This window comes from Condylura cristata, unplaced genomic scaffold, assembly GCF_000260355.1.
Source record: "Condylura cristata isolate star-nosed mole 26May11 unplaced genomic scaffold, ConCri1.0 scaffold00027, whole genome shotgun sequence".
NCBI classification, from domain to species: domain Eukaryota; kingdom Metazoa; phylum Chordata; class Mammalia; order Eulipotyphla; family Talpidae; genus Condylura; species Condylura cristata.
The window spans coordinates 15925339-15951295 of NW_004567128.1; the positions used below are offsets into that span (position 1 = coordinate 15925339).

At 39.2% G+C, this 25957-nt stretch overlaps 1 protein-coding gene across 3 annotated transcripts in view; it reads right to left on the bottom strand.

The window, feature by feature from the left end:
• DMD (dystrophin) overlaps window positions 1-25957 on the bottom strand; it is a 1782468-nt gene that overhangs the window by 334184 nt on the left and 1422327 nt on the right. For 2 of the 3 annotated variants that reach the window (XM_012730298.1, XM_012730297.1), the window contains one exon: window positions 4716-4888. In XM_012730298.1, the coding sequence (XP_012585752.1) occupies window positions 4716-4888 (173 nt within the window). Of the gene's footprint in view, window positions 1-4715; window positions 4889-5617; window positions 5832-25957 lie in introns of those variants that run through there. The other variant, XM_012730294.1, reaches the window with a different exon arrangement.

The following is a 25957-nucleotide window of genomic DNA, read 5'->3' on the forward strand; positions in this document are numbered from 1 at the left end:
TGTCTAAGTTGCGTTTTTCTCTCAAAGGTAGACACACTCTGCCTCCTTTTGCTCTTTGTTCTCCATTATAGAACCTCTAACTTTTCTAACTTCTAATACCAAGTTTTCTCTAAAAGATTTATTGCTGCTGTGGACTATATAAATGGCAGTGTTCTTGCTTCTCAAATTAACTAAAAATTCATAAATACGTGTATTTTATGTAACATTTGCAAGTTTTTCCCCAGTATAAAAATCTCCCAGAATGTAAATATTGTTGAAACTGTTGGAAAAAATACGTGGTTCTGATTGTTAACACACAATAGCCCTATACATAGTTGATAAAAACAATAATCTAGATATTGGGTACAGATTAAATTGAAATCTTCATACATGTTTCTTATGTTTAAAAATATACTTCTCGGCCCTCCCTGGTGGCGCAGCGGGTTAAAGCACAACATTGAGAAACTAAAGCCACTTCCGCATGAGTTCGATTCCCACCTGCCCTGGAGGTGACCACATGGCGCGGCAGACCTCTCCTGACCCGCCCGCTGCTCCCCTCAGCAGTGTACTTCCTCGATCTGCCTGTTCTGCTCCCCACTCTGTCTCTGGTGAAGCCTCTCACAGCCCCTGAGCCTCTGGCCTGTACCCCAGTTCTGTATGAACAAATAAATCTTAAAATATATATATATACTTCTCAAATTACTGACATTGCCAAAATTAAAATGCAAAGTTTATGTATGTGGAATATTTTAGGATGAAAGACATTTTCTTTGCCCAATTACCATCCTGATGTTGGATAACATCACCAATAATTCTTTGTGTGTGTTTGTACATGTAAGTAAACATCTTTCACGTAATTTTTCCTCCCACTCACAGTCGTTTGTTTTGTCTTCTTTGATAGCAATGACTGTGACAGCCATCACTGAGATTTACTTCTCTTCATCCCTTCTAGTCACAATGCAGTATGATAATGCCTGTAAAATGGATGGCATGCACTTTCTCTGAGCTGCATTATGAAATGATAATATGCACTTTCAATTAAAGTATTCTTATCTTGAAGAGACATCTTTATTTACTTTTTCTTAAACTGTATTTTTGAATTCCACTTAAATAGAAGCAAGCCAAGTCAGAAATTTCAATAATTTCCCTAGGTTCATGAAGAGGTATTACAGAATTTAAAACAGAATTAAAGAACTGCAAGAGAACTTGAAGAGGCTGCCCATGTTTCTGGTCAAGCCCCCTCATTTCAATGAGGAAGAAAATTGAAGTATGAAGTGGTTGAGTGACTAACTCAAGATTCCATGTTAGAGAGTTAGTGACAGAGCCAGAAGAGAAACTAGGTCACTCAACTGCTGGCCCAGGGCTCTTTCCACCCTACCTCACTGACTCATTTAGAACGTGGAGTTTTTGTGTTCATCAAATTTAGCTGGAGGCAGCAAATACAGCCCCTATGAAACAACTCATGAATACTTAAAGGAATTTGCCATCAAGTGTATAGGAGAGCACCACAGGGAAGTTCTGGTGAAGAAACAGAGAAGGAAATATTCATTATGGAATTCGAGTGAAAATTTGAGGGATGAAAATAGATATGTGAGGACCAGTAAACAAATGAACACATAGGGGAGAAAGAGAAAATTGGTGGAGGGTGGGATCTTCTTAGCGCAGAGAGCCTGTGGGAACTGGCAGGTTTTTATTAAAGCCTAGATGGTAGAGTGTAGGGCCCACTAGATTCTAGTGACTCATCCAAGCTTCAGGAAGCCATGACTTTCTTTTTGTCCATTCTGTTCACTGTTGAATCCTCAGTGACTGAAAGAGTGCTTAGTACATAGTAGACACCAATACATAGCTGCTGAATGAACAGGTGAATGAAACAGTGAAATATGGGCACCGATAAGATTGTAGTTCTTTACCAAAGGAACAACATAATAGACACAGTGTCCAAGGAAGAATATTCCTATAAATGCACAAATGATTTCCTAAATACATAAAGGAACAGAAACAAATCTATTAATATGGAATGTCATGCTGAAGACTTGAATAAGAATCATAATCACAGAAAGGAAAACAAAACAGGAAGGCAATAAACGAAGGGAAAGAACATAAGCTGTACTGAGCTCTGGAAGCACTGGCATACCTCCATACTGGCCAATGGAATGCCAAGGGAAACTTGAAAGGCATTTGGATTCAAACATTTTTTTTTTTTTGTCAAAGTGGACAGCTGTGATATTAAGCACTAATGTTTTGTTATCTTTTTGAAATATAAAAGTGACTTCAGGAGCCCTTGTAAAACCATGAACCAATTGTAATTTTTTAGTATGATATGTTATAGCTTGGGAGAAACAGGGCTGTTACTCCAGGGTATCTTTGGAATCATTTTTTAATTGTGGTGACTTTTCACTGTAAAATAACCCTGATGGAGGGAAGTGAGTAAAAATGCAGGCTTGTAAATTAATGGCTCTATATCCAACTCTTCTGGTGTTCACCTACCCTATGTCATCACCATCTGAAGCTACTCATACAGTCTGCTTCTCTCAACTAAAACTTACCATGCTCATAATACAGCCTGTATTATTAGCCAGCCCTATTTAAAAACCAAAAGCTATTGATCTAAATATATTAATGCTAGAATTCGCAGCACCTTAGATAAGCTTAGGTAACTGCTTCCCACTTGATTAATGACAGCAAGAATTAAACTGCAGTAGATGGCATATGGGAACTTGCAGAGAATGAAGAGCCCATATTTTGGCTGACATGCTGTTTGCCGCTTTCAATTCGCCTTTTATTTCATCAAGTTCACATGAAGGAGAGAAAAGACACTGAGTGATGTTCAGAACAGTTACAGCACCTTTCTTTTTCTTTTCTGCAACCCCCCTTTCCTTTATTTCATCTACCGATATCTTTCCCATCTTACACGTTTCATTCCTTTTTAATGACAGATATTTAAAAAGTGGCCTTTGTCATCACACACACTGACCTCGCTGAGAGTTCAAGCTGACCACAGATCTGAGGCACCCCAAGGAGGAGGGGGCGGGTGGGGAGCAGACAATGGGGGTTGGTAGAGGACTGGGGTAGTGGGACTTGGGGGTGGGTGAGCTGCAGTGAGCACACTTGAGGGAACACACCTTAGACTGTCAAAATATTAACAGGGATGTAAAGCAACAGCACTTCATTAACAAACATGTTAAAAATACTATTGCAGGCTGTTAAAATGAATTTAAAAAATCAGTGTTTTGAAATTTTGGGGTGCAAACTTGGGGGAGCGGACGCCTTATGAATAAAAATAAATCCTTTTCTACTCTCGGCGACCTGCTTCTGTATTTCATCCTTTTACTTGTTATGTATTTATATGCAATGATTAGGTGAGCCTTCCCTTTTCCCTTTTCCGTGGTATAACATGACGGTTCAAAGCTCAAACTTGAGCCCCTGTCCCTGTGTTCAGATCTTGTACTTGCTACTCCCTGACAAAGTGGCCTTGTGAACGTTATTTAGCCTCTCTGTACCCCATTTTCTTCAAAAGTAAAGAGAGGATTAAAAATAGAAGCTATCTCTCAGTGCTGCTGAGAGCATTAACTGGGTCAACAAATATCAAATGCTCAAGCCACGGCACGGGATGTGGTGGGCCCGGAAAGTGTAAGTTGCTGTCATTATTATTTCATAGGATGTGTACATTTTTACATATGAATACATTTCAGATCTATTTTTCCTTATTATAGAAGTAAATACGCTATTGGTCAACATTTTGGGCAGTTTAGAACAACTATAAAGAAGGGAAAAAAAAATCCCTCTTTGGTAGTCTTAGGACCTAGAGGTAGTAACTACTCTTAATGTTTAGTTTATTCCCCCCAATTATGAAAAAGTACACTTGCCCTCGCTGCTATAGACCCTCCTCTAGACAAAGAAGAAAGCACACAGTATGCTTTTAAAGAGAGAAGTGAATTAGAAAAAGCAGCGATTCGAACGCAGAAAGGCTGGCTTCCATTCCCTGGACTTCCTGTGTCATTCAGGCAACAGGAATTTCACTTGCTGTCTCTGCCCTTTGGTGCTACCATGGAATGACTGCAAAACAGGGAAGCACAACCTTGAGTGTGCCCTCCTTGCAACGGCGCTGAGGAGTCTGTTGACTTCTCAAGAGAAAGCTGATCTATTGGGCAAGGAGCGAAGGAGCAAAGTAGAAACAGGTGTGTATTTGAACAACTAAAAGCTCAGCCCACAGTGGATGTAGTAACAAAATCTGAGAGGAAGCTAAAGATAGGAAGTGACCGTTCTCTCCCTGGGTAGCAGCTGTGGAGAAGTCTCTTAAATTCTTAGGTATCAGGCATTATGATATTTTAAAAATGTGTTCTGCTATCCATTTAGAGTAATGCCGAAGAACAAGTTCCAGAATGAATACACATGAATTTCATCACTTTTTGGTAGACCCCTGTGAATAAACCAAGAGAACTCTCTGAAATTAGGGCAGTGAGCTGCTCCCTCATTTCCATTTGCCCTAATGTCTTAATACTCATCTCTCTTGTGGTCATAAAACATCACCGCTTTAATCTAATCTGAACCCTCAAGTATCATCCCTAGACCAAGCAAATGAATGATTCATTTATTCCAAATAAAATGAATCATTCTAAAATTGGGTGATTTACATAAACATATGAACTATTAGCTCCTTGTGCTAAGGGAAACGAGGGAAATTTTACAGTTTAATTCATGTCTGTCTACTTTTTGGCTACTCAAAAAAGTCCTACCTAATGTTGAGAGACTTTTTCCGCAGCTCACTCCACTTGAAGTTCATGTTATCCAAACGCCTCTGTAACAGCACCGCATCATCAGAACCTTCCAGGGATCTGAGAATTTTTTGGCCATTTTCATCCAGGTTATGATAGAGATCTGTGTGAGCTTCAATTTCTCCTTGGAGGTCCTACAGAACGGCAGGAAAAAGGACACAGACAAAATTACCAAACGAAAGAGACCAGTAGAACGTGAATTTGGACAACTGCACAAAGTAAGCTACTAGTTCCTAAGACATTTCAATCGGGTCAGCTAGTAAGATCTACCTCCAACTTGCTTTTCTAGATGTATGATCTCATCCTGTTATTAGGTAGACTGAAATGGGCATCTTACTAGGTGCAATAAATTTACTCCTTGAGATTCTAAACTAGAGCATGCTACATTAATACCTTTCTAAATTTCCCAAGTTATATCTTCTCATCCATGGGCAAAATTACACTGCTTTATGGAAGTGATAGGAAATAAAATTTCATGATAAAGTGTACACAGTGCCAATCATTTCATTACCCCGTGGGTCAAGTCGGATTTTCCTACACGTAGTAAGCTGTAGCATTGACTCTGACCATGAAAGCAGAGAGAGACTAATAAACAAAGTCGCACTTGGACTCTAGCACAGGCACATTAATGAATTTCCACACCAGAAAGAACCTTGTTGACAACACACGTTAAATTCACCTGGATATTACAGCAGACTCACACATTGATTAGTAAGATTCCCCATTTAAAAACCAACATAATTTAAGGCTGGGCAGGTAGGAAGTCCAAAGGACCTTAAGAAGAGTTATGATAAGAGGGTATGCATTCAACCTCATTGGCATATACACAGATCAAGAAAATTATCATAGTAGAAGAATCTGACCTTTACATGGTATGTCTTCCTGTGTAACATTTTCAGCTTGAACCGGGGACTACAGCACTGATCCTGTTGCATAGCAATCCTGAGAAAACCCAGCGACTGAAAAGGCCCTGCTTTAAAATGCCAACTTTGCTTACATTCTGTTGACAGAATGAATTTCGGAGCACAGGCCTCACCAGTCAATAATAATAAACAGCCACTTTGTACTCCTCACTCAACGGTAGCCAGGCCTGTGGCTGTGGGAGGGACCTCCAAGGGAGGAGGCCTGGAATATGCAAGTGACAGTTTATATTAAACAGCCAACTTTTCTTATCATTTTGCCATTATAAGCCAGAGACATTATAAATTCATTTTATATATGTGTTTCCCTCCTTGTTTCCAGCAGTACAGTGAAAGCCAAAGGAACATTCCTGAGAGAGCTGCCGGGTACCAGCATTCCTTTCTGCCTCCACAGTGAATGGAGGCTTTGTACATTATCTGCCTTGCTTTTACAGATCTGTATGCTTCTGTTCAACAAATTTAAAAATGCATTCTGAAGCTCTGAACAATCGGATTGATCTGTGTAACTAGAAAAGTTTTTTTTTCCCCCCCTCACTCTCTCTTTCTAAAATTGAATTAAATCACTCTTCTAAAGTAAGGGGAAAAGTGGCAGCAATTACATGTTAGGAATTCTCTAGAAGTGGTTTGTGTTTCCAGTCAAAGCCTCTTAGATGCAGAATTTTGAATGTTGCAGAAATAAGGTGGATGGATAATAAATGTTTCCTGTCATTGCTTTTGGCAGCCAAAGTATCACTGATGGACTCTAAAGAGAATTCTGTCCCATTCTCTTTGCCTGGAAGACAGGAGGGGGAATATGGATGGAGCTGCATCTGAAGTTAAAAGAATAAAAATGCTAAAACAGATCCAGTAGTGTCTATCTCTCTCCCATCCAAAACAGCCTTGTTCTGGAAAGAAGTTGCCTGATTTTGAAACTAGATTGTGTGGTGCAAAACTAGGATTGGGCTTCTTACAGAAAGGAGTTTGATCAAATACACATGCATCTTAGGTTGGGGGAGTAACATGGGTAAATATGCTTTGCTGAATTTCCCACTTCAGGAAAAGAGAAGTAGCAAAGTTAATTTATCTAAATAATGCAGACGAAAGCTCAAACAGATAAAATTTATTTATTTGGGTAATTCCCCACTTCTCTCTTTTACTTTTCTTCTTTTTATATATAATTTGTATACTTATTTTACTTTTCTTCTTTTTTTATATAATTTGTATACTAAACTTCTCAGAGTACACACTTTGGGGATTAAGTTGTTTAAGAAAATAAGGTATTTTGTCTAGTACCAAATCAGCTGTCTACATGGACAGGCATATAAATGACCGGATGTTTATATTCTGTATGTGACAGCGGAGGCCTTGGCTCGATCAATAGCTCCTTCAGATTATGTATGCCATGAAGTCATCAACAATGGAGTAAATCCATTAGTCTTCCCAAGCATAAATAGGTTGTTGATTTGTGAATTTGCTAATTTTCATCTTTGCCATTAACATTATACAGCACATAAACTTCTTTGCTAGATCATCAAAGATATAAAATATAAAATCAATAAACAGAATTTGTTTTTTAAAAAAAGATTTATCTATGTATGCATAGAAGAACTGACAGAAGGCCGCAGGTCTGGGGTTAAGGATTCACCAGAGACAGAGTGGGGAGCAGAACAGGCAGATGGACTGAAATACACTGCTGAGGGGAGCAGTAGGGAGACAGGAGAGGTCTGCTGCGCCATGTGGGTCACCTCCCTGGCCGGAGATCGAACTCTTGCTGCAGTGGCTTCAGACAGCTTAATAGTGCTATGCCTTAATCCAGTGTGCCGCTAGGGAGGGCCCCAAAACAGTATTTCTTGAGGACTGATTATTTTGTGCAATCTTAGCACTGTAGGAACTATATGAGGAAGACAGAAGATAGTTATATCCTTACTTTTCATCAAATCTGGGGGCCCTATTTAACTCTGTCCTATGACCAATTACATGTTGATGAGAATTTCCTGCCCAAACTCACTGGGATATAAACTTTTGCCCTTGGCAGCTGAGAAGTAGCTGAAGTAAGTGCTTTGCATTGGCAGGGAGCTAACTCAGCTCAGAACCACTTCTCTAGATCACACCAGTGATACCAAGCGACACCAGTATAGCAAAGGACATTAGAGCTTGCATGACAGTTCCAAATGCACAGCTCTAGTTAGGCCTCTTGCTGACCCTGTCAAATACATACTTTCTCTTTTCCAAATGGGAACACTGAGGTTCAGATGTTTAAGTGAGTTGATGGCTGTAACTGTTAGAAATGGGCAACGCATCCAGTCCTTCTGACTCTAGATCTTGGACTGTGTCCACTACTCCATTTGCTGTAAGCCTTGGTTGTGATAGATAGTAGCTACTGGAGCTGAGCAAGAGTATACAGATGGTTGAGGTATGTGTGTGTGTGTGTGGGGGGGCAATAACTACTGAAGGAAAAGCACAGACAGCATTACTGATTTTGATTAAAGATTTATCCACATGGATGGGTTTGTTCTGAATGAAAAATGGAATCCTGATTACCCTTTTCATTCCTCATTTTGCAATGAGGCTTCCGGGATGCCTGTGAGTAAAACTCTTTTCACTGGAAAGGCTGCTTTACTACAAAGTCATCCCTGCTATCTCAACTAGGAATTTCCCATTAGTGATTCATTCCTTTGTCTATAAGACCCATGCGAACATTATGTTAAATAATTACGACACCTCCAGCCATGTACTTTGGTATGCTGAGTTGGTGGGGGACTCTGCCGTGAGCAGCAGTGAGGAACCCAAGGCTCTCTTTAGGAGTTTGACATGCTCTAGTGGAGATTTTTCAGCACAGGTAGGCAGCATGAGTCTCAGGTAGGGAACAGACATCAAGAGGGCAGGCAGGAAGAAACACACTAACATTTGCATAAAACTACCACCATGGCATTTATCTTAAGATTAACCTTCGACTTGGGAACCACAGAGGAGCAAGCGGTTGGAAAAAAGAATGAAGTGGCGATCACAGAAAGCAGCAATCTGCACAAGAAGTAATTTTCACAGGTATTTTTCAGTAGTTTAATTTTACCTCTAATTTAACTAGAAAAGGTTACTGAAGCCTTTACCACTATATTCAATGTATGATATTCTAGCTTTTCTCTTCTTTTTGTGATTGTATTCTTTAAGAGTACAATAACTAAAGAAGAGCAAACAATAGGTCTTGGTTATATAACAGCAGAAATAAAATAGCAGTAGTAACATCAACAAATATATAAGATATGTTATACATCAGACATTGTCCAAAGCCCTGTATATACATGAGGTCATTTCATATGTCCAGTAAGGCATTATTATTTTTACTTTACATATAAGGGAATGAAATTACAGAGAGGTTATATAAAAATGCCAAAGCTCAAAGAGCTAATAAAATCATGTGACCAGGTTTCAAACCCAAACAATCAAACTCCAGGGACTGGATCTCTGTCACTATGCTGAGTTTGTCCCTATTAATTTCTACACTTTCCCTACTATTTTTTCTTATTAATAGTATGCCTACCTAAATTTCAGCAAATCAACTACTGCCATTAATATGCAGAATAGCATTGTTTTCAGTTCTCAGAGTAATTTTACAGTCTTATTAATATATGGAAACTGTTTAACAGATCTGAAGTGATAGAAATATGTTCAATACTACAAGAGAAAACACAGCTGTGAAAATGTGAGCAAATGGAAAATACGATGCAGCCCTTCTCCTGAAAAGTGGTCTGTTACCTTACCTTTTGTACAATTATGGAGCACATTTCAGCTATTAACATCGAGGAATTTCAGGTGTGAATTAAGCAAGCTGTTCGTAGACTAGTGGTTTTAAGAGTAGGGGGTATTCTGTTCCTTGAGGAGCTTTTTAATTCTCATACTCCCTTCTTCATTGACGGTCTAGCCTATTTTTGTTATAAGTCCCCTTTATCAGCTTTCAGATGGCAAAGTGCATTTAAATAGAAACTCCCCCTTTTTTCCTCCTTATTAGCTACATAACTCTGAAAGTTCTTTAACCTCTTTGGCTTCACTAAAAAACACTAGTAAGAATACCCACTGTGTGATTACTTTGAATGCTACATGGAATAAATATACACAATTTTGCACAGTGTCCAGAAGACAACAAGCCTTTACTAAGGCTGCTGTAATGTAACACAAGGGTTTCTATCATAAGAGATAGAAATAGTAGTTTCTATCACTTGGCTTGAGACTCAAAAAATAGACAGCATTGCAAGAGGTAGAGAGAAGAAAAGCAAAGAAATGGCAGAAAGGTGAGGAGTGAGTATGTATGGTTCATGAGCAGAGAGAATGAGCCATGCAAACTCAATGGAATGGATGATAAATTTTAAGCAGAAATAGGTTGAAGGTGGTCTTGATCCATAAGTTAAGTAGGACAAAGACTTTCTTTCAGGAGGAAACTTGAGAATAAAAGTTAATAAAGACAAGTGCATATATTGTTGAATATTAAATGCATGCTATTTCATATATGTATATATGTACGTATATATCTGTCATACTATGTTGGATGGTGACAGACCATGTTATATGCTATATTATAGTTGTCTAGTGGACTGACCTGTGGTGTCCTTAAGTAATAAGACCACTGGGATGAATGTGAAAAGTCACAAAACTTTAAACTAGAAGAAAAATAAAGAATGGAGATGTCCACATTTCTTAGTAATAGTATAATCTTCTTTTTATTATCCATGAAAATGGTTTTGATACTATTTCAAAATATCATGGATAACAGCATCCACATATTTTCTTTCCTATGTACATGGAATTATTTGTCTCTAGAAAAGAACTTAGCAAATGTTAACTGCACCACATCCCTGAACACCTCACCCCGTTGCAAATTGAATATAGTGGCAAAATCACAAAACCAATCAACCAAACAAAAACATGTATAAATAAAAATAAACGATCAAATTCCTTTTACAAAATTCACTATGGACTCACTATCCCTACTACTTTCTGAAGGCAAGTAATATGTGAATAGGGTAAGGCCTTTACTTCTTCTTTACGGATATATTTTAATTCATTCAAATAAGTTCAATAGGGAAAAAAGCGATCTGATTTCCAAGAACTCGAAAGGTCAAAGAAAGAAGAGCCCAGATGGCATTATTCTTGGGGGCTAAACTAAGAGCAGCAAGAAGTGCTACCCGACAGAGAGCCAGCAAGGTCTAGGAGCACCACAGGTGCAGAACTGGGGGGTCATGCAGCATGCAGAGAAGAGCCCGACATGCATTACCGGGCCTCGAAGGCATTATCTAGCTTTCTAGTGAAGCAAAATAATTAATGGCAATGGTGATGAGCCTGAATTAGCCAGAAAAAGCAGATTTTTGCTCAGTAAACTATTTAAGAAGGAAGCATGGTATTAAAACGCTATAAATAAATTTATCCTACAGTTATTCTGAAAAGGTATTGCTTTAAGAAACTGAAATAAAGCAAAAATAAACACAGAAAAGTAAAACTCCCTAAGCTTATTTCAGCCCAGACGACTAGTGAAGTCCAGCTCTAAATAGTTGGTTTTTCAACACACGCACATACATATGTATATACACGATTAAAGAAGAGAACAGAAATTGAGAGTACATCTTCTGAAACCTTATAGCAATCTAAACTAAAAAGCATGGGCTTCACTTGGGGTTCTCTATTTTTTTTTTAAAGGAATTCACTTTTATTTTGTGTTACAAAAGTATCAGTCTGTTATGGATTGGAAATTAAAACTAGCAAAACAAAACAGAATTGTCGTTCCTAATGGAATTTTTGAGAAGCACTCATCTGAAGGAATTGGGCTGACACTCCTGGCCTTTAAAGGACTCTGACTTCCAGAGGTTCCTAAGTAGCTCAGGAAACACAGTCCTGTAGGGATTCACAGTGGGTGTGACTGTTTTGTTTTTCTATTTGCTATGTGGCCTTTGCAGTACTTTTAAAAGCAGCAGAGTTGTCATCCCAAGAGAAACAAGAGTTAATTTGAGGACGGCTGCTTGGCTTGGAGCCTGGTAGCTCTAGGTAGATAAGGAGTGTGTTTTCAGGTCCACTGCATTGCAATGCATCTTAAACGAACAGCTATGGATTTAGGAGTCCACAGGCTTTGCTTTAAAAATGGCTGTTATTAAGGTCCTCAGAGACTATTATCCTGCAGGGTTTGTTGTCTTTACTTTCATATCTCATTCGAAAATTCTTACACTTAAGCACTAGAACAGTGGAGAGAAGGGATAGGCTCTCCAGCCTCGGTACATTCCCAGGTGCAAAGCTTTATTTCAAAATCTAATCTTTAAAAATGCCTAACCTAGGGTGGATTACCCCTGGAGGAAACCCAGCAAAATCCCATTTGTCAGACTGCCTTAAGCAATCCCAAGCTCTGTAACATGTGATGTGCTCTCCTTGTCTGACCCTCTGATTTACTCTATTCTTAAAATTCCTTTTTTTTCAAGTTGAAGAGTTCATTTAAGATATACTAGGATGGCAGACAAGCAGTATTTCCCCTCATTTCCCCCCTCATTTCATCTTCTTCACGGTGTCAAAATTTTCAACATATTTGTTCATGACACAAAAAAGCATTAAGTGCCATTGTATGTCCAAGATTTCACCAGGAGCTATGAAAAACATATACTAAATATATAGTTCCAGCCTGTAAGTTAATCCCTTCCTTGTTTCTTTCCTTCCTTACTCTAGTATTTAATATACTAACATCTAGGTCTGCAGTGGTGGAGGGAAGAGACTTCTGCCCTGTTGATGTTCACTAACAGAAATTGGATAAATAGGAGAGAAAAATGGTAAAATGATCCAAAATGCTCAACAAAATAAGGAAATTCTCTGAAAGTAACAAGTCTAAGGTGAGGATAATAGTGTACATGCAATGTTGATGGGGACCTCTTTGTCATGGTCAAGAACTGCCTGTGCAAGAAGGTTTAACATCAGTTGAGACTTTAATGGTGAGAAGACATTAGTTACAGGAAGACCTGGGAGCTCAGACCTGGATAAGTAGGGGTTCTTGGTATCAGCTCTGTGGTAGGAAAAATCTTGATTAGAACTTACTAAGGTAACAGAAAGCCCAGTTAGAAGCCAAGGTCTCTCATCCTGGTAAGAGACATGGTGGCCTTACTAAGGTGAGTGCAGAAGAGAAGTGGGGACTCACGTGAGATGTAATTTGGACACTGGATTTCCTATACATACATAGTAATGGACTGGATGGTGAGAGCAAAGGAAAGGGACGTTGCAATGATAACTTCAAGTTTTTGACTTGAACAACCTGTGGATAGAAGGATCTTTTACTGAGGTGGTGAAAACTGGGTAAAATGTCACTTTTGTTATACTATTTTTTAAAAGATTTATTTATTTGTGCATACAGAACTAGGGTACAGGCCAGAGGCTCAGGGGTGGTGAGAGGCTTCACCAGAGACAGAGTGAGGAACAGAACAGGCAGATTGACAAAGTACATTGCTGAGGGGAGCAGCGGGCGGGTCAGGAGAGGTCACCTCCATGTGGTCACCTCCGGGGCAGGTAGGAATCAACCTCATGCGGAAGCGGCTCCAGATTCTCAGTGCTGTGCTTTAACCCGCTGCGCCACCAGGGAGGGCCTGTTATACTATTTTTAACATGTTAGGTTTTAATAAGATTTTGAGACATTTAAGTAAAGATGTCCAAGACCTATGTGAAACTCAGAGGAGAGTTCTGGTTTGGTCTTATGGATTTGTAATTACTCAGTTTACTGATGCCATCTATAAAGGACACGCATACATGGTGGGGGGTAGAAGAAGGAGAAAATAAGTGGTCCTAGCACCAAGTCCTGAGGACGACCAATATGCAGAAGTTATACAGAGTAGACAATGTCGCAGGGAGACAGAAAAGTCAGAACCAAAGAGGCAGGAGGAAACCTAAGAAATCAGAGGTTGATGGGAATGAAGAAAGCAGAGGGGGTTTCAAAAAAGGAAGAGTGGCCAACCAGGTCAAGGACTTCAGAGAGGCCAGCTACATAACAGAACGTTGGCTATTGGATTTGGTGACAAGGAAGGTCATTTGTTTGCCTTGACAAGGACAATTTCAGAGTAGAGACGGAAACAGATGTAAGAGTAAGGCGACTTAAGGAGGCTGCCTGAACACACACTGTTGAAAATTTGGGCAACGAAGTTTTTAGCTGAGAAATAGGGTGGTGCCTGATCAAAGGTACTTTGGAGGATGGTTTTTTAATGTTTATTTGATGTTTAGAGCTTGTGGGGAATCTTACTTGAAGCAGTGGAAGAATGGCAATAAAAGTGCATATAACTAAAAAGCACATAAAGGCATGAGTGCCTCTCAGAGCTTGGAGATGGGGTAATTAACATAGATCTGGATAAAGGATGGCACAGAGGCATCATAGGATCTGCTTTGATTCTAACTTTCCCTACTATTTGCTTTGTGATCCTGGGAAGATCATGACATTTTTCAAAGCCTTTTTTTTTTGCTTCTTGTGCCCATAAATAGGACTACTACTAATATATACCTTATAAGGTTTTGCAAAGAACAGGTGAGGTGATGTGGGGAGATCCCCTAAATCCCTAACCCAATGCCTAATATATTGAGAGATTTCATTAAAATTGTGTCCCGATTTCATTAAAATTGTGTATCACCTTCTTCATGACTACATGATTTACTAGCAGAGAAGACGTGAGGCTATTCCCAGAATAATGAATACTGAATGCCCAGAGATGGGAGCCAGAGACAGAAGCAGGAGCTAAGAGGTAGTGTTGAACAGGGTCAACAATGAGGTTCAAAGGGTATAGAGTAGGCATTGAGAGCCATGAATGCAGCCTGAAGATCATATCTGATGCTCTAAGAGACCATTGTAGCTTCCTGGGTAGACTTGACAGAGTCAAGAGAGTATTGAGAATGATTCTTAAGGCGTAAATGGGGACATGGAGAAGGTTGGGGCAGAAGTCTAGCTGAGAGGCAGCTCCAGCCATCCACGAAGCAATAAAGTGATGGCTCCAAAATGAGGAGTAAACAAGAAGGAGGAAACCAGCATTATTGATTACTCAGAAATGATAGAAATAGCTGCAGGCATGACGCGATTTCATCCTTTCCTTGCTCTCCCTTTGAAAGGTAGAATTGGGCAATGTGATAACTGTTTACAAAAGCATTTTAAAGACAGAAATGTTATTTTTAAGTTTTGTTTCCCTTACTGGGAAGATAAACATTACATATGCTGTGATTTAAACATAACATACACACACCACTTGGTGCCAAATAGATTACACTGAAAAATCAAGGCCACGGACACCAAACTGCATCGAGGCATAAGAAACTCCTACCTAAAATCTACCCTGGCAAGCATCCCTAAAGTATATAAGAGTGAGTGCTAAAGGACAGGCAATTCTGAGAAAGAGTGGGTAGAGAAATACTGCATTGTGTGTTTTAAAGTTTAGATGTGGTGGATTCAGTGGGAGAATTAATGTTGGTATGCATTTGGTCAGTGCTGAAGAATTAAAAAAGAATGACATTCCTTCATAATGCTGGTCATGGAAGATAAAACAAGCTCTTAGGCTATTTCATTTTTTATGAATGTCTAAAATTCATATAAAATCTGTACTGTGTTGCAACATTATTCCATATGTTGCAATATTGCTTCATTGCTCATAATCGGCTGAGCTTTCGTTACCTAAGATCTTACCTAAGATCATCACCAATGTTAATCTTGAAAGGCTGCCACCCTTTAACCCTAGATTGTGTATTTAAGCCACATATGAAAAGTCTACAACATTGAAGGCACTTTTGGTTTTGTGTTATGTTTTATGTGACAGAATCAGCCTGTTTGATGATAACTATCCTTATCTGCGAAAGGCCAGATGGGCCTTTCCAACTCTGAGACACATTGATTATTGTAGAGCCACGGTGAGGTGTGAAAGTGGTGTGGGAAATGAAATGGGGCAGGAAACTAATACTTACATCTCTTCTAAATTCTTCACATCAGCTCTGTGAATGAGGCTTTCTTATCTCTCAGTGGTATAATTTGGAGAGATGAAGTAACTTACCCAAATCTCACAGCTCCTATGTGGCAAACACAGGATCATAACACAAATCTGCCTGAATTGTTGTTCTTGTCACTCATTGCATTCCTCTCTCGCCCCACAAATATGAAGTGAGCTCGAGTTTAGGCTACATGTAGCACAACACAATAATTTACTCATTAAGGCGCTTGTGAAATATTTGGTTTCAGAAATTTACTCTGATGCTCTCAGAGGAATGACCAGGAAACTGAATTATTTTCTGGTTAGGTATTAAATTATTTATTCCTCCTCAGTCTACTCAGAACTGATAACTTTAATGATTCTGAATGGTTCTAAATGAAGAAAAAAATACATTCTTATGCTTTAAATAGGCAACTGTCTTCCCATGGAACAATACACATCTGGTTATATTTATCTGTATAATTTATCTATATTAAGTACAGAGTTAAAAGTTAGAAAAGCTCTTAGTTGCAGAGCTATTTTTTTCCCTCTAGAGAATCACTGTAGTTCAGACTGCGTATTAGAAATAAGCAATTAGTTGATGTCAAGTCTCATCTTATCCCAAAAGCAATATGTATGAAGAAGGCAAGAACATATGGCAATTTGCCATAATTATTTTTTGATAATACACAAGAAATCATAACAGCCATGTAGCTAATTTCTTCTGGCTTGTTTTAATTATGAACATTGTAAATGCAAATCAACAACTTCATTCTATTCCCCTTCTTTCCCACAAGTCTCCTATTTGGACACAACTACCACAATATCCCTACAGTGAAGCAATTGTTCAGAACAGGTAGATAATGTCATAAATCCAAGATGTTTCTATATTTGTTCCTTCAAATAACAGGACAAGTTCCAGATTATTCACAGATACTGGAATAGGGTAGATGGTGATAGGGAGAAAATACTTTTTTTCTCCTATGTATAAAGAAAAGAAAGGATATTAATGGTAACATTAACATAAAGGTAGATAAAACTGGCTTATCTCCAAAGTAATCATGATGTAAGAGATTAAAGTGGTAGAATAATATCTGGCAAGTTATCTAGGATATTTATTCATTTCTAGAACCTACAATGCTGAAGTCAGAAACTCATTCAATCAAGAGTTTTTCATTGTATTCCTACTAATCTTTGCTAGAGCATTCAATTCATTTCAGAACATCTGAGAGGTGCTGGAACATCCTGCTCAAGCAGGCCCTGAATATTCTTGGTCTTTGGTCATTACCTGATGCCTCTTTCATCTGAGAACCATAGATTTGAAAAATTCTCACCACAGATTAAATTTTGAAAAGCTAGGATTTTTCATGCTGCTGAGATAAATTATATAACTTTGTAAGAACTGAAACAGAGAATGGAGACCTTCATAGCTTATTTTACATCATAAAGATATTTACATGGCAGATACAATGGCGTATCTGTGTTAGAACAGCAGTATTCTGCCTTGCAGTGCCCTGAATAAGAAAGGAATACATTCAGTTGGATATCAGCAATGATCTTGAGTAATTAAATGAAGAAGCCAGTTCATTTGTGAGGAAGAGAAGTGGTAGTTAGGTGGTGTCCATAGATCTGTACCGTGGAGAACAGCTTTTGGCCCAGTCCTCACAGACAGAAGTAGAGGAACTCTACTGGCTGCTTGAGTTTTGATACAGTTTAGAATTTAACAGAAAGATCTTCAACAACAAGGTCTGAGAAACATTTGCTGGTAATGTCTGATTATTAATATTTCCATTAAGTAGAAGATAAAGAGACTTGCTGAAAAACACTTCTGCCTGAGTGGGTAGGGGTTCCATTCTTTCAACTTTCTGAGTTTTCTCTTTGGTTGACTGGCTAAAAGATAGGGGTCATCCCGAAATTATGACTGAAAAAAACTCAGAAACTATAAGTAATAAGTCTCTTACTTCAAGGGGCCCACAGCACCCTGAAAAAATTTTAAGCAAACACACAATCCAAATAACATGTGATAATATTAAAGTAGATATAGGCCTATGGGAACAAGAGATAAATGAGTTTTGTGGCCAAGATTTGGAAATGCCATCACTCAGGTCATGATAGTTGAGTAGGATTTTGAGGGATGAATAGGAGATGAAGAGAGAAAAATGGGAGAATGAAATTTGAGGCAGAGGAAAAACTTGAAGCTAAGATAAAATGACATAAGGCATTTGTGTGGCCAGAGAGAGTGGTCCATGAGCAGCAAGAGAGGGGTCTATTCCCTGTGTTATCCACATGTACATGTGAACATGAACTTTCATCACATACTGCTGTTTTATCTAACACAGTGGTTCTCAGTGAGCAAGCTTGAGATTCATCTGGTGGGCTTTCTAAACAAAACTGCAGGACCCCAACAAAGGACTCTGACTCTATAGTTCTGGTGGGTAAAGTTAAAGAATTTGGGGCCCTCCCTGTTGGCACAGCAGGTTAAAGCACAGCACTAAGAAGCTAAAGCTACTTCAGCATGAGTTCGATCCCCGCCCCAGAGGTGATCCACATGGCTCGGCAGACCTCTCCTGACCCGTCCACTGCTCCCCTCAGCAGTGTACTTGACAGTCTATCTGTTCTGATCCCCATTCTGTCTCTGGTGAATCTGCTCACTGGCCCTGCACCACTGGCCTGTACCCCAGTTCTGTATGCATAAAATAAAAAAAGAATTAAACAAAAATCTGAGAATTTGTATTTCTAAGCAAAGGAAACTACTAAAGAATCCCCAAAAGACACCCTAGCAAGTAGGAGAAAAATATTCCCATACTATATACCTGACAAGGGACTAGTAAAAAGAACTTAGATAACTCAACAAAAAGAAAGCAACCCAATTAAAAAATGAGCAGAGGAACTACACAGACACTTTCCCAAAGAAACACAGATGCCAGAAAGCAAATGAAGAAAGGTTCATCATCTATTGTCACCAGGGAAATGCAAATCACAAACCACAAGTAGATAGCATCTCATACCTGTAAGAATGAATGTCCCCTATCAGAAAGACCAAAACAAGTGTTGGTGAGGGGGTGAAAAAAATGGAGCCCTTCACTGGTAGAAGGAATGTAGACTGATCCAGTCCCTTGGAAAACAATATGGAGACTACTCAAAACTATAAATAGAGCTACCTTATGATTCGGCAACTCCACTTCTAGGTTCTACCTAAAAGATGCAAAATCACAAAGGAGAAGAGCATAGGCAAATCTCTGTTTACTGCAGCACTAGTTACAACAGCCTACGTATGGAAATAACCTAAATACCTGAGGACAGAGAAGAAGATGTGGCATATCTATCACAGTGGAATAGTACTCAGCTATAAAAACAAGATGAACTCTTGCCATTTGTGACCACATGGAAGTGGAGTGAAATAAGTCAGAAGGAGAAAGATACTAGATAGTGTCACTTATAAGTGGAATATAGAGAAACAAAGGGTCTGAAAAAAAACTAAAACAATCTCAAGAAAACTGATTATAGAACTGAGGATAGCAGAGGAAGAGAATGGGGATATGGGGAGCAAAGGCAGAGAGGGCCCAAGGGATTATGGTGGCAGTTGGTTGGTGTTTTGGATGTGGTGTGGTAAAAGACATCTGAAGAGATATGAACTTATGAACACCAAATTGTACAGTGTCATAAACCATTGTTACCTCAATAAAAATAAACTAAAATTAAAAAGTATTACCTTTGGTTCCACAGATCTATATTAAATAATATACAATGGAATCATATACATGAATATTCATAAAAAATTGCACTTCAACAAGTTTCCAGGTGATGTTGAAAGTATTACTCCAGGGAATGCACATTAAATGAACCGAGATCTAACATGATGGTCTTAATCTCCTGGAGGTTTTGAATGCCTTTCCTCAGATACTTGCACAAATATTCATAAACACAAAATAGAGCTATAATTTCAGGGGTTTCCCGCACCTACTAAGACAGCATGGAGGGGAAAAAAGCTTGCTGGTAACTGCCTCTACCTCGCAGAAATATAATGAATTAAGGAAGTCAACTTATCTTTCAAGAACCATTTGAGTGGAAAACTCAGACCAAGGAGGAACACATTAGAAAATGTTACTAAAATGCAACTTTGCTTACGCACCTTGCCAGTACAGATCCTGGAGAGGGAGATATTAGACACCCCTTGACTGTGCTAAGGAGATTCCTGTCACTCTTGCAACCTGGCCCTTTCCTATATTGATCTACCATTTCTTTGTGGAATGCCAAGAGGGGTGGGTGGGTAATCAAGGAGGAAAAGAGGGCATCCAACAAGGGACCCAAGGGCAAAGATCCAAGCTTGCACCTGGGCAGAGCCCAGCTAAGGCCCCAGGCTGTCTCTGTGTGGCAGGCAGGGAACCAATTCATGATGGAAGAAAAATATAATGAAGAATGTGCCTGAAATGAGCCTTTAAATCTGTTGTACCACACAAAAATATGAGACAACCCCTGATGCAGAGAAAAGAACATTTTGATTTTACCATTTACCTAAGAATCCTCCTCATGTGCTTTCCATAACACAGCAATATAGGTATTTTTAAAGGACCCTAAAAAAAAAGCAGAGTTGTTCTTTCTTTCATAAAAAGAAAGCAATCTTTCATTTAAAGAATCTTAGGCCTGTTCTGCATGTGTGTGTGAAGTGAGGAACACGAGACAAATATTACATTATTCATTTTGGCAACTATCAGTTCAAGTGATGGTCGTGATGTTGGGGAGAAAAAGGCACCCTGCGCTAGAGCACGCCACTCTTCCTTTAGCGTGGGGAAGAAATGATAGTGCTACTGGCAAAAGCGCCCAATAATAATCAGGGAAAAAGCACCTTTGAGTCAATGAGGACTTTCTGTTTCTGCCTGGGCTGTTTTGCCTAAAGCTAGGGAAACTCGGTCTGACGATAATGTTTTCGCTGCTGATTCATCTCCTCTGTCTTCAGTTCTTCTCAGGAAACTTTTATTGGGTCTCATCATGGGCACATTTACAGAGCAATTTCCATAATGATAAAATCTCTTCAAATGAGATTTAAAATGTAATTAAAGGGCAGATTTGATGTGGTGAAGGCGTTGTTTGCAGGGGCCATACATCATCACGCCACAGAGCGCTCATTCAGCTAGCTGATGGCATGACCCCAATTTTGCTCTGGTAAGATTTCATGTCCTTGTTTCATGCTAATGACTTGATTTGGAAAAATTAAAGAAGATAAAAGAGCCTCTCTTTTGGAGAGATACATCCATGAATATGAGTCAGATTTTTGCTCCCTGCTCATTCTGTATCTTAGGCTTCAGAGGCTGCCAGAAACTCCTGGAACATGGAGGTGAACACTGACAAGCTGATAGGTGACTGCTGAAAGGATCTGATTATCCTGAGAAGGGAGCTCTGTAAATCCTATGGCCATCCTGGTGTTCAGTGCGATTGCTAGAAAAATGGAGACTGTGGGTGATAGTTCCCCAAATGGATGAATGCTTGCTTCTGGAAAACTGCCTGGTGCCTGAGATAGCAAGAAAAGATTCCTTGGGCAGTCCATTTTTGAAACTTTCGCTCTTGAAGACTATTTCTCATTATAAAATTATAAGTTTGGGAATTTCCTTACCCCCTGAATATCTTGCCTATCTAGATTCCCAGTACTAAATATCCTGGATCATGGTATTTACGAAATGAGAGGAAATGATTTCTCACAGGATTACTGGTTTACCTATTGATAGACAATCATATAATATAAATGAAATCATGCTGTTTTTTAACATGCAGGACAAATCAAATCTTTCAGAAGAACAGATTTTAGATCAAGAACATAAATAATAGGTTCTGAAGCACTGAGGAAAGAACCTGGGCCTTTTAAACATTATATGTTCAGGGCCTCCCCAGTGGCCCAGAGGTAAGCCTTAGCACAATCACCTCTACGGCCTGAGTTTGATCCTGACCAGGGAGGTGACCCAAATGGCACAGCAGACCTGTTTTGCTCACTGTTCCCCTCAGCAGTGCATTTCAGTAGATATACTTGTTCTGCTCCCACTCTGTCTATGGAGAATCCTCTCTCCGCCCCCCACCTCTGGCCTAACCTAAGTTCCTCTATGCAAAAGTTAAAAAAAAAAATTGTTCAATACTATTGCTCTGAAACATGATAACATTCATAGGGGAAAAAAAAAAACATGCTATAATATTTGAGTTCTATGGAGCATTGAGTAGTGCCATCACTTTCTTCTGCTCTCTCTTTGCTGAGTAAAGTATTTCATGTGGCACAAAGCTTTGTCTGTGGAATCATGTCTATCTTTGTGATGCTGGGAGCTACAAAATGACTTGTTTTTAAAATACCATTGCATGGTGAATTGGTGGTGGGAAGTCCTCGGGGATTATAACTGCGATGGAAAAAGACACAAAATGAAGAATGATGTATAAATAATAATAAAAATACTCAATAAACATTGTTGAATGAATGAATAAATGAGTAAAAGAAAAAAAATACCATTGCACTTATAAAATCAAGTCATAATCAGTAAAATTTACTTGAGGGTTTTTAATCTGTTGGCAAATTCTATTCAAGACTTATAGTACTTTTCATTGCAATAATATTTTTATAGACAGAAGACAATAGAAAAAATAATGCACACTTCTGAAGAGAAATTGAACCTCCTGCATCTTTGACATAAAACCCATTTCTAAGTCTCACATTTCTATAGCCTCTTTCAGCCAAAATTACCCCCGTCAACCCTTGGATAAAGTTTTCTGCCAAAGAATTTCCCAACTTCCCACTTACCACCAGAGATAAAAGGACCGAAGAGAAGGCACCATTCTCTGTTCAACTGTTTGCTTGCGCTCACTTCGTCAAACTTCCATTGCCTGATTTCTTTGCCACGGGAAGTCCTACAGGATAACTTGGAAAGCAGCTACCTCTATTACTTCTCCCAACATCCCACTGCTTCCAATTACTACTGATTTTCTGTTACAATCAGTAGCCTTGAAACTCGAACTACCCAAATGTTTTAAACACTGAAAAGAAAATCCAAGGGAAAATGTGTAAGAGAAAAAAGTTGCTGTGTTGCTAGAGAGCAGCCCTGTGCTGGTGTAATTGTTATTTTATCAGCCTTGACTGCTCAGAGAGGCAGTATTTCTTTTCAGGCCCTAAGCTGACATTTCTTCTCACTAGATGTCAATTAGCATGTACAGACACAATGGTCTTCCTTTCGACATCTTAACTCCTGGAGTAAGTAAAAGCCGTCCCCAAATTTACAGAGCATCCTGTAACCAAAAGTCATTGGGTTCTAACCCCAACAATGACATTTTCATGGAAAACAAAGCCATATATTTTTCAGGCCTGCAAATATATAGATATTTCATCTGTACAGTGGATGATCTATATCATTCTGATGGCATCACTTTGGGTTCTGTGATGTGGGAAGCATGCAGCTTTGGGGGGTACAAAATGGAGAAGTAGGAAAATGAAATATTTCCTCTTTGAATCCTGAATTCACCCAAGAGAAGACAGTAAATAAAAAAGATTTGAATGAGCATCTGTCCAGTTCTTTCCACCACCTGGTGCCCAGTCTTGTCTTTTTTATTAGTTTACTTATTCATTTGTTTGTTTCACTGAGGTAACACTGGAGGACATTATTGCTTGTGTTTGGGGAGAACAGGTTCCCTTTCAGGAGTAACAGTGCATCTACCACGAAAGCCCCCAGAGTCCTCCGCCATTGTCCACTCTTTCCTACCCGCACAACTTCCTCAGGTTCTCGACAATCCCTCTCTCCTACCTTTTGAAAACCTGATTTTCAGAGGGTATCCTCGTATTCTGGGAGATTGTTACTTTTTTTTTTTTTAAAAGGAAACTGAGTGGAAACCAAGTGAGTCACAGACTGGTAGGACTTCAGAGAGTGTAAGTATGTCTAGTGAAAATATTCAGATGGTAGCAAAAGTGTCTGGGGGCAGAAAGGCTTCAGTCATATTTGGTAAGAACTTTGCTTAATACTATGGGTTGGCTCACTCAAACCTCCATACACTCAAAGCAAATGAGTAGGAAATAAAAAAAGGTATTTGCCAAACTTTTTTCCAATAACATTTCTGGATATAAGCTGAGTTTGAATAAGTAGTCAGATGAGCTGTAAGATACCCAGTTGAATGTGAATTTCAGATAAACAGTGGATTTTTAAAATTCGTCACACGTATTATTATTTTTGTTTGCCAAGTCTGGTAGCCCTCCCTCAAACAGGTGTAACTGAGAGATCTGGAAGGTGGTAGTGAGGTATAGGCAATCTCCTAACCCCTTCTTGCTAATTCTGTTGGCAAGTGCAGTGACAGAACTATGAGATTGCCTGAACCATTGTTCCAGAATTCATTCCTCAGCTTCTGGGTTGGAGAAAAGCAGTCACTGAATGAGGAGGTTTGGAAATGGTATGGGCAGTCAGCTAGGACAGGGGGCCCCAAGCCCAGGAGCCCCAAGCTCATTTATCAAGCTAAATGACAAAAGATGGTTGTAGTCATGTTGTCCCCAATTCAGTGAAATGTTCATTGTTCAGAATACCAACATAACACAGTGCCAAAGGAAAGGACCAAAGATAATTTTGTCGGGGGCTGGGTAGGAAAGCAGTAACCAGGGAGATTCAGTGGCCTTCAGTAACCTAGGAGACTCCATGAACCTCAAACAATCCGGAAGAAACACAAGGCTGAGATACCCTAAGGCCAAACCCCCACTAGTTCCCCACTATACCCACATAAGCCCCTTCTTATTGCCCCTCAGCAGCAACTGATTTGGGACCCCTCTGCTCAGAGAGCTTCCTGTCCGTACCTATCAATAAACTTCTTGCTTTTCTGCCTAACTCTGGTCTCCATGTTGAATTTGTCCTTGCCAAGAAAAGACCTGAAGTAGCTTCCTGGAGTCCTTAGACCCTAGGCCTCATTGATCACGACCAGTAGCTACAAAAGTGATAACTTCTCAATGTGCAAAAAAGGAACCCTCAAGCACTGGTATATATAAAGATAAGTGCCAGGTGACTTCCATTTATATGTGGAATATAATGAAACAAAGCAAACAAACAAAACTGTCAGCTACAGAGAATAGATTAACTGGTAGTTACCAGAGGGAAACAGGGTTGGAGGGGTTGGGTAAAATGGGTAAGTGGAGTCAATTGTGTGCTGATCATGACATAGTGTCGAAACATCAAATTCTAATGTTGTACACCTAAAACTTTTATGTTATAAACCAACTCAATAAAAATGTATGAAAATGCAGCAGCTTCTCAATCTCAACTTCCCAAGTCTTAATTCACTGTTACAAAGGATGTTCTTGAATTCGGTGTTTCAGTGGTACCTCAGAGACTGTAGTTCCCTAGTTGATCAGTTCTGTCTAACTGTAGAAATATCTCTTGGAAGCCAAGTCGGAAAATGTGCTCCATCAGCTTTTCTAAAGATTTAGTATGCATCTAATTCTCTGTATTAAATCATTCTCTGATTATTATACCTAGCATCATTTCTCTTTTCTGCACTGAACTCTGACTGCTCTATCAACTCTCAGGGTCAGCTTCTCTGTGTGCTGGCAGTATATTTCTTGAGTCCTTTAAAACTCAACCAACACCAAAAACTGTTTTCTCCATATATCTCTTTGTCAAAGTAATGAGCTCTCCCATCAAAGCAAGCCAGGGAGTGAGGAAGACAAAGAAAAGAGGTCTGTACCTCTAGGACTGAAGTCTCATTTTATTTCTAAAGAAATACTAGAGACTTTAGGTAGTGGCGACCCATGAAATTATCCAAACATTATGTTATCACCCTTGATGAAAAGTTCACTATTATAGTTCTTATCTCCTTTGTTCCTCATATTCTAGATGTCACATTTCCACTGACAATACATTTGATGCCTAGGGAAAATATTTGATTCATCTGTTTTATAACATGATGTTCCATTAATTACAACATGATACACTGCCACTAAAGTTGCAAAAATTAAAAGCTCAGAAGTAGAATATCAGAAACTTGATTTATATAAAAAGTCACAGGAGTGGTGAAGAGACACCAAGGAAAGAAAAGTGCTCTTACCCACTTGGGGGCCTCTGGCTCAGTGTGAACACATTCCAAGGACTCAGTAAATTCAGCTGAATTTTTGATTAGGAAAACTGCATGTACCTACTCTGTCTCATGTACAGTGTCGTTTTCCAACATTATCAAGTCCTAACATCAGGACTCATAGGCACTGGAAGTACCCATCACCTCTGGTGGTCCAGGTTTCTATTCTTTATTTTTTTTTTTAAGATTTATTTATTTATCCATACAGAACTGGGTTACAGGCCAAAGATGCAGAGGGTGAGAGGCTTCACCAGAGACAGAGTGGGGAGCAGAACAGGCAGGTCAA